Source organism: Orycteropus afer, unplaced genomic scaffold (assembly GCF_000298275.1).
Source record: "Orycteropus afer afer isolate SDZICR_OR568_19922 unplaced genomic scaffold, OryAfe1.0 scaffold00067, whole genome shotgun sequence".
Classification (NCBI taxonomy): Eukaryota; Metazoa; Chordata; class Mammalia; order Tubulidentata; family Orycteropodidae; genus Orycteropus; species Orycteropus afer.
In genome coordinates this window covers 6,103,261-6,113,060 of record NW_006921654.1, presented here as the reverse complement: position 1 = coordinate 6,113,060, position 9,800 = coordinate 6,103,261, and the positions used below count along the sequence as shown (strand labels likewise).

The 9,800-nt window shown below is 46.4% G+C and overlaps 1 protein-coding gene across 1 annotated transcript in view; it reads left to right on the top strand.

Annotated features, from left to right (window-relative positions):
• The first annotated feature begins 448 nt into the window (after positions 1-448).
• The window catches only part of NOB1 (NIN1 (RPN12) binding protein 1 homolog), a 13,740-nt gene continuing 4,388 nt past the window's right edge, over positions 449-9,800 (top strand). The window contains exons 1-8 of the mRNA XM_007940314.2: positions 449-511; positions 638-770; positions 2,609-2,739; positions 4,116-4,187; positions 4,386-4,514; positions 4,608-4,805; positions 5,261-5,358; positions 6,843-6,987. Coding sequence (XP_007938505.1) covers positions 449-511; positions 638-770; positions 2,609-2,739; positions 4,116-4,187; positions 4,386-4,514; positions 4,608-4,805; positions 5,261-5,358; positions 6,843-6,987 — 969 coding nt within the window. The remainder of the gene's footprint in view (positions 512-637; positions 771-2,608; positions 2,740-4,115; positions 4,188-4,385; positions 4,515-4,607; positions 4,806-5,260; positions 5,359-6,842; positions 6,988-9,800) is intronic.

The window sequence follows — 9,800 nt, the reverse complement described above, 5'->3', positions numbered from 1 at the left end:
GTCCACCCAGAGGCTTGGCAGTCCACTTCCAAAACACCAGCCCCTGTCAACGTAATGGGGCACAGGACCCTTGGTCGGAGCTCTGGTAGCGTAGTGCCTAAGGCAATTGACTGCTAAACAGAAGGCTGGTGGTTCAAACCCATCACCCACTCCTCCGAAGGAAGGTTGGGCAATCTACTTCCCTAGTGATACTGCCTCGGAAATCCAAGGAGGGGTCGCTGTGAGTCGGGTCCAACTCGACGGCACCTAACAACAACATATCTTCCTGGTTAGGCCTGCTATGAAGGTGCGCACGCTCACAGGTAGCCCTGTCAAGGAGATGCAGACGGGACCGCCAGGAGGCGCTGCTAAGTCGCGGCTGATCTTCCGGTTCCCAGGGGCCTGTATTAGGAAGCCGCAGCCGGTTTGAACTCCGTGCGCAAGCGCGCTCTGTAGTCCAGCAACCAAGATGGCACCGGTGGAGCACGTTGTAGCTGATGCTGGAGCTTTCCTGCGGGACGCGCCCCTGCAGGTACAGAAAACTCCCACCGAGAGCAGAACCTGAGCTGACGGCCCCTAAAGGAGAGCGTAAAGGAAGGCGGGGCGGGGGGGCGGGGCGTGGTGCGCGTGGGTCTGAGCTAGGCTGGCCTTTCCGCAGGACATCGGGAAGAACATCTATACTATCCGGGAGGTGGTCAGCGAGATTCGGGACAAGGCCACGCGCAGGCGGCTCGCCGTCTTGCCCTACGACCTGCATTTCAAGGAGCCCTTCCCGGAGTATGTACGGCTGGGTGAGTGCCTCTGCCCCAGCGTTGAAGGGCGCAGACGCGACGGAACCTGCTCGGGTACGACCTGGGGTCTGGCTGCTTCATCAGCAGTTGATTTAGAAAAACACCCCTTTTGAGGAGATCATGGTGGGAGAGAGGTTCCTGGCGTCCGGAGTCGGCCAGGCCCGGCATTGCCAGTTATTAGCAGTGTGTCCTCCGCCATATCGTTCAGGCTCTCTTTGGGCCACGATTTCCTCGTCTGTTAAAATGGGAATTATAGTGCCTACTTAAGATACTGCTCTGAACATTAAATGAGGAATAATGTATCACTCAGAGTAATGCATGGCACTTTGTAAGCACTCAAGATAAAAGAAACCAGATTTCTAACTCACACCCACTTCTTTCCACTCTGTCATTCCGATAGACTGATGGTTTATAATGGAACCCAGTCTCAAAGCAGAAAAGGACTTTTTAAACAAGAATCCCTTGGCTTAGGGGTCAGTGTTGTTGTCTTGTTAGGGTTATAGCCTGAAAATTTCCTCGGTGGTTGGAAATGTTATAGGGGTTAGAGGCTGTGAGAGGATATATTGTCACCCCCATTCAGTTTGTGGCTCTGATGAAGAAAGACCTGGTGGCCTCCTGACAGATGACAGCCAAGACAGCCCTGTGCTGCAGTTCTGCCATCACATGGGCTCACTGTGACTCAGACCCAGTTCAAGGGCACACAGCCACTGCCTTCGCCCCCAACTTCCTAGCTCTGTGCTCTTCCGCATGTTATGTAACCCTTCTGAGTAAATATTAATAGTACTTGTTTTATAGGATTTGCTTAAAGATGGAATGGATGAATTTGTGGAGCTATTAACACAGTGCTTAGTAGATAGTAGGCGCTCAGTACCTTTTGGTAGCTGCTGTTATCTGCTTTTTATGTTACTTATGCTGGTGTGGGAGAAGGTATATTCCTGTGAGTGTCAGAAAATTTTAAGAGAGTTTGTCAGTGTCTCAAGAGACTAACAGTCGTAACGTCTGGCATTTACTATGTGTGAAGCACGAACATAACGAGCTCTGCTGGGTAGTGGGTACAGCATTTTGGCTGCTAACCAGGAGGTTGGCGGTTCAAACTCCCCAGCTGCATTGTGGGAGGCAGATGAGGCAATCAAGTAGATTTACAGCCTTGGAATCCCAGTGGGAGTTGGTATGACTCAATGGCAGTGGGTAGTAAAGCACAGACAAAGTTTTTTTTCCTAAGCAGAAACAGTCCAAAATTTGTTACAAAGCAACCCATTATTTTTGTTGTATCATAGACTGCAGTGGTTATTGGTTGAATTAACTTCCCATATCATTTGGAATCTACTCCTCGATCCTGTTAATCTAGAATCAGTATACTGAGAACAAAGACTTGCAGAAACTGTTTCTTCATCGGCACTTGGTGAGAATGTGACTGGAGGCCTAGCAGGCATGGATCTTTGTGGTAAAGAATACACAATCCTCACCTATGAGTAGGAAAAGTTCAAGAAATGGTTGAAAGTGTTAGATGTTTTTCTTGCAATATTGATCCTTTCATAGTTTTGGTGCTGTTTTCCTTGTGGTTGTTCAAGGCCATAGGCACCCTGCTGGCACAGTGGTCAAGTTCTCAACTGCTAACTGAAAAGGTAGGTGTTTTGAACCTACCCAGCGGCTCTGCATGAAAAAAGACCTGGTGACCCACTTCCATAACACTTATAGCCAAGAAAACCCTACAGGGCAGTTCTACTCTGTTCTATGGAGTCGCTGTAAGTTGGAATTGACTTGGTGGCACCCAACAACAACATTCAGGGCCAAATGACTTTCTGCCTTCAGCTGAAGTTGAGAATCTCTTTTGACAGTGACTGAGTTTTCAAAGAAAACCGGAGACTACCCCAGCCTCTCTGCCACAGACATCCAAGTGCTGGCACTCACCTACCAGTTGGAAGCAGAGTTTGTTGGGGTGTCCCACCTAAAACAAGAACCAGAAAAGGTAAATCAGAAATCAGGAGGATTGGTGTTTTTTTTTTTTTTAAACTTTGTTGTGAAAAATGCCAGCTGTTCAGAGAAGTAGAGGGGATAGTACAGTGAACCCATTGTCCCCACCATCCAGCTTCTGCAGTTACCAACTCATAGTTAATTCCACATTCATTTGTACCTCCCTGCAACCCCAAGGAGTTGGAACTGGGTCACACTATTGTGTCACCGATAAATATTTCTGGGTATACATCTAAAGATCAAGATCTTTTTCAGAATAACCACAAGATCATTTTTAGTCCTAAACAAAATTAATCATAATTCCTCCATATCATTAATTATTCCCATCAGTGTTCACATTTCCAATTATCTTTTTTTAAAAAAACCAGTTTGTTTGAATTAGAATCCAAATAAGGGTCATACATGGGACTGGTAAACGAGCGTCTTTTGATCCCTAGGTTCCCAGGAACAGTTGTTTAAATTTGAAGAAATGGGCAAAAAGAAAGTAAAAATCACCTATATTTCCTCTTTTTAATTTTTTTTTACATAGAGATTTCTTTGTGGAAGAAGTAAACATGAGGTGTTTTCTTTTTCCCCCCAACTCCTGTCCATTCAGAACCCTGGGTTCCTGTTGTGCTCTTAGGGACCCAAGTCCGCCAGGCTGCAGAGACTGGTGGGTTTGTGCCCAGGCCTCCTTGGCTGTATTTTCCATGCCACAGAAGTCTGACCTGATAGGTAATCAATTTCAAATGTGTGGGCAAAGAGTTGTGTGATGCCCTCTGAGTCCAGACTCTGGTGGACTCCCATCCCAGTGCTCGTTTCAAACTGCCTTCACTTGTTTTCAACCAGGTTCAGGAACCTTTCTGCCAAGGAGTCTAAATATGATGCTTGAAAAACACTTTCACATGTTGACAGCTTTGTTGGGGACAGTATTTTTATGTAGACCCCAACTTTGTGGCCACATAACTGGTAGCTGGTCTTCATTTGGCACCCACACCCATCTCTCCATGAAGATGAAAAATAAGCCTTTTCTTCAGCCCTTTTGGTACGAGTTAGCTTTGAAACAGCCTATTGTTTGACCCAGCAATTCGACCTGTAGGCATTTATCCTAAGGATAAAACCAAAGGTATGTCTAGGTTTTACAGATACCAGTGTTCATTTCTGCTGTATGTATAATGGCAGAGAACAAATGTCCCAGAGTGGCTGTCCAGTGGGGGTGGTATCACTGAATGTTTTTTTCTATTTCTTTAATAATTCCATTTTTTTTTTAATAAGAAGTATCCTTTATTTCAGTAGCCAGAGGTAAGTATTGTTATGTTCTTGAATCACCCTACTGCGCTGAATTTTCAAACTGTATTTCCTTGCTTAGAGTTGTCATTTTGTTTGATTTAGGTTAAAGTAAGCTCATGGGCTCACCATCCAGAAACTCCTCTTCTCATTTCTGGTTTCCATCTGCCCTCAGAGGTAATTCCTGACACAAGCCATGCTCATGTTCTTCCCCTGCCATTTGTCACACATCTGCGGGTTGTCTGTTTACAATGAACCCGACTCACCTGGAGTAATCTCATAGTTTGTCAGCCCTGCTGCCTGATTTCATCTGCAGCCCTCTCCATTTACAGAGTTTGGTGATTGTTTTTCTCCCATTATTCCTTTTAATTTCAGCCTAAAGCCCCACGAGAAACAGTAACCCATGGACACCCAGGCAGTGATCCTGAGAACCTAGAATTCAGTTCCTTTGTGTTCTGGAGAAACCCTTTGCCTAATATTGATTCTGAACTCCAGGAGCTGCTGGTAAGGCCCTGATTCCTGCTCTCCTAAGGACAACACAGCAGCTGCTTCCTACTGCTCCTGTGGGCCAGGAATTGATGAGTTTTCATATTTAAGCTTGACAGAGGTGAGAGTGTTCCAGGTGAGGAGGAGGAAGAAGAGAGTGGATTTGAAGAAAGGGAAGATGAAGATAGTGATGACGAGGGTGGGTGGATAACCCCCAGCAACATTAAGAAGATTCAGCAGGAGTTTGACCAGTGCCACATCCCAGACAACGTGCAGGTTGGCTGCGTGACAACAGACTTTGCCATGCAGGTGAGGCTGGGGCGGGCATGGGCCATCTGTGGACTGTGTCACACCTGTGTACAGAGCTCTATGTAAGCTTCTGGTTCCAGAAACTCTACCTGTGCTCTTTGGTAACTGTCAGTTTTGGTTGGAGGCTACAAAGTACGATTTTTAACATGCAGTATTCATGCTCGGTCAGGTACTCGGAGAGAACAGAGGAGGTGTCCAGCCCAGGGATGAGTGTGTTTGCTGTAACACAATCTGTAGCTAATGAGCAGCACAGACCACAGCACTGGAGAAACCTGGGTCCTTGTCGTGGCTCACACATCATGACAGGCATACAAAAGCTAACGTTTCCTTAGCAAAAGCCCTTTACGGGCTGAACCAGGGTTTGTGAGGCTGCCTTAACGGGGGTTGCACAGTTCGTGGTCAAAGGAGATGTCATTTTGCTGGCAGTTCACCTGTGCTTCCTCTGTCGTTTGTAGAACGTGCTGCTGCAGATGGGGCTGCATGTGCTGGCGGTGAACGGCATGCTGATCCGAGAGGCCCGGAGCTACATCCTGCGCTGCCATGGCTGCTTCAAGTACGTAGCCAGCAATCTGGACCCAGTGCCCCTCTGTCAAGCACGCTCTCCCCGTCCCTCCCGTGACTTCTTGACCAGGAACTCTGCATTACGTACACATACTCCCTCTACCTCTTCATTCCTTCTGGGCTGGGCTTTGCCTTCACCAAGGCACTGGCATCTCTAGGGCAGAGGTCATCAGTGACCTTCCAGGTGATGTTTCCAGTCTTTATCTTAATGGCATTTGGTTAGAGGTCTTTGCTCCAGAATAGAAGAGCCGTCATTCTTTAGAGAAATGTCTGTGGATGGGATGGTGTCTGGGATTTGCTTTGAAATAATACACAAGTGGGGGAATGGGTGGAGGTAGCGATGCAAGGAAACTGGCTGCAAATTGATAGTTGTCCAAGCTGTGTGATCGTCATGTGGAGGGGGTCGCTGGGCTCTTTGGCCTCCTTTAGTCTGTCTGAAATTTTTTATTTTAAAAAACAGCAGACTCTAGATCAAGACTACTTGAGTTCAGACCCAGATTCTGTCTCCTCGTGTGTGTGGTTTTGCAAAAGCTGCCTCCCTCCTCTGGTTTCACATTCTTCTCACGGTTGCAGAAGTTATGAGAAACGGGCACTAACTGAAGGCTTTGCTTGGTGTCTGGCACAGAGGCGGCCTCGGGTAGGACAGTTAGATGACGACCCACCGCCTCCTGTCCCTCTCTTTTCTGGCTCTTGAATTGATTCTCCTCGTGGGGCTGGTGTTCGGCAGGAGCCCTCAGGCCCCAGGGGACCCTTTACCTGAAGAGCACCAATTGTGTTCTGTCATGACCTTGCTATTGAAGCATGTTGAGCACTTGTCCTGCGGTAGCTTCCGGCCGTTCCATGGACTCAGTCTGGGTGGCTGTTACAGACTGAATTGTGTTCCCCAAACATACATGTTGGAATCCTAGCCTCTGCTTGTGCGTGTGGCTGCTCTGATGGTGCCGCCTGTATAACGTGGTGATACACTCTTGGCACCTCCAGGGCTACTTCCTGGCTAATACCCATGCTGACTGACACTGGGGACATGGTAGTTCAAGCTGTAGGAGTAAGTCCCTGGAGAAAGTACAGCACGATTAAGAATACTTTTCTCTGCAGCCCGGCTGCCTGGGTTTACAGCTGCCACTCAGCACGCTGCCTTATCTTGCCTCTGTTTCCCTCTGTGTATCTGAAGTGGGCATAGTTCCAGCCTCCTGGGATCGTTCTGCTGGGACACTTGTGGAATGATGCCTCCCAGCCAGGATGTGACGACATTCAGCTCATTTTCACATTTGCTGCCGTGCTCTGTGTGTCATTGCCATCCCCCTGGGAGGAAAGCTTGCTCCCTCAGCAGGAGGCCCAGTGCCGTCTGTATTCCGTGGGCCTGGCGGTTCAGCCTTTCCCCCACACTGGTCATTTTCTGCTCTGAGGCCTGTGCTCTGGGGATGGGATTTGCTGCCTGTGGCTCTATCACAGACCATCTCCTTTTGTGTCTCCCAGGACAACATCTGACATGAACCGAGTATTCTGTTCCCATTGTGGAAACAAGACCCTAAAGAAAGTGTCCGTGACAGTCAGTGACAATGGCACCCTCCATATGCACTTTTCCCGTAACCCTAAGGTGCTGAACCCTCGAGGCCTCCGGGTAAGTCATCGTCTCTCTGCCAGTCCCCAGCAGCAGGAGCTGAGGTTGGGAAAGTGAGACCTTTTAACGCCAGAATCGAAATGAACACAGCACCAAAAACCCCAGTCATCCCTACAGGTAGTTACCATGAAGCTGTAAACATGGCACCAAGAGGGACAAGGAAGGTGAACAACACAGCTTCCATGTGAGTTTCCTGGAGAGGTCTGCTGTTTAATTAGAGATAACCAATAATTCCAGGAAGTAAGCGATAAGGGCAACATACGCAGGTTCAAGAAGATAGATCACGGGAGATGGTGGGAGTCGGTTTTGTGCAGGGGTCTGAAGGATGGGCGGGATTTCCGGAACCAGCTGGGGAAGGTGCCGACTAGAGAGAAGAGGGAGAGGCTGTAACTAACCTTGCGCAAGACACCTTCATATATTTTATTTATTTAACTCTTACTTTGAAATAATTTTAGATTCAGATTTATAGAAAAGTTGCAAGAGTTATACCAAAAAAAGTCCCAATTACCATTGACCCAGATTCCCCATTGTCGATCACTGTGGTTTTTTTTTTCAGTTTGAGAATAAGTTGCACACATGATGCACCTTCACCCCTACTGTATTTCTCTGCAAATGGTGTATGCAATCATGTAACACGCGGAGCACACCTAGGAAACTAATGCGTGAGCATAGTGTACAGTTGGGAAAATGTGCATTATTTGCATAAAAATACGGTAATTCTTGTGTGTAGAGTATTTCCTAAAACAAGGACTTGATCTTCTAAGGATACTACAGTTACCAAAATCAAGAAGCTTAATCTGTAGACCTTACTCAAACTTGGTCAGTTGTTCCTCAGATTTCCTTTATAGCAAAAGAAAAGGGCTGTGTCTGTGTATAGGAGCTACATGTTGTGTTTGATGCTTCTTTTGGCTTTTCTGAGCTGGAGCACTGTCTTTTGCGTGAGGTTTCCTTGTGATTAGACGCAGGCTATGCATTTTAGGCAGGATCACTCTGTCTGTCTGTTACTTGAGGGTATATACTCAAAACACAGTGTTCAAACAGGTTCGTTTGTTTTTTCCTTTCTTTGGTGTGATTAAGTTTTAAAACTACAATTAGGTTCATAGTTTCTGTTTAAAAGTACTTTTTGTGTGTGTGTGTGATTTGGATGAAAATTTAGAGAGCAAATTCACTTTCCATACAGCACTTCACATACACTTTGTCTCATACACACTTTGTCTCATGACACTGACTACAATTTACCACAGTGCAATAGCTGCCCTCCCACTTCCTCCCAATAGTTACCTCTTCCCTGTGTCCATCCCTCCATGCACTCCTGCCCCCTGAGCTGTCTCCCTGGGCATAAGCAGCCCTTTTTTCTCCCATGATTGTTCTCTCCAAGGAGTGTATCTACCTAACATAAATGTTCAACTCCTATGCCTGTCTTTTGTTTGGCTGGAAGCCACAGGTATGGGTTCAATTTCAGACGTGAAGGGCAGCTAGGGGCCATAGTCTCGGGTTCCAACAAGCTCTATCAGACGAGCAAACCTGGTCCTCCTTTTTTTTTTCCCAAATGATTTTGACTTTTGTTCCACATTGTTCTCCCTCTCTATCCAGGATCTACATAGATCTTCCTCCGAGTGATTGACAGTGGTAGCCAGGCACCATCTAGTTCTTCTGGTCTCATAGTCATATAGGCTGTGTGGATTGCATGGTGTACCAGCTGCCAGGACTAATTGTTACTATGAATCTTTGGTTTTCTTTATTCTTCTTTGCTCTGGACAAGGACATGTATATGTTGTGTTTTCATTGCATCTAGATGGCTGCTTGCAAGCTTTTCAGATCCCAGTCACTACTCACCAAAGCAGAAGGTGAAACAGCATTTGGTGTAGTATGTTATGCCAATTGAGCTTGATGTCCCCTGTGACTATGGTCCCGAGCCCACCAGTTCAACTACTCAGTCCCTCTGCGTAGCTGGCTGTGACCAAGAAGTGACTACAACCTTGTCCCTTGTCAGCTCTACTATACACTTAGGAATTCTTACAGATCATACAAATAAACTTACAGGACCATTATCTGCCAACCCTATATATTATGGTCTTGGGTACACTCCCTGCTTCACAGACATACCTAATAGTTCAGCCTGTCTACCCATCTATCCACCCGTATACCCATGTTTGCCTTCACTGACAATGCAGTACTGTATGTGCAGAAGGGTTCCTCATTGTTGTAAGTACCTCTCTCTGTCTTCCTCTTCCTCAGTGCCACCATGCGGATCACTAAAATTTGGTACGTTGCCCTTCTCTTCACCCAAATCAGTACTTACCTCTACCTATCTAACAGTGTTCCCTACCCTTCCCTCCCACCCCTGGTAACCAACAAAGAAAATTTTCTTCCATAGATAAACCTTTCCTTGACTTTTACAATAACGGACTAATACAATATTTGTCCTTCCGTGATTGACTTATTTCACTCAGCATAATGTCCTCCAAGTTGATCCACATTATGTGGTGTTTTGCAGATTCTGTATTATTCTATAGGATTGCATAGTATTCCATTGTAAGTACCACAATTTAGTTATCCATTCCTCAGTTGATGAACACATATGTAGTTTCCATCTTTTGGCTGTTGTAAAAAGTGCTGCGATGAACATGGGTGTGCATATGTCTGTTCTTGTCCTGGTTCACTTCTTTAGGATATATACCTAATAATGAAATGGCTGGGTCAAATGGTATTTCTAATTCCAACTTTTTAAGGAATCACCATACTGCTTTCCACAGTGGTTGTACTATTTTACAGTCCCACCAGCAGTGTATGAGAGTCCCAATCTCTCCACA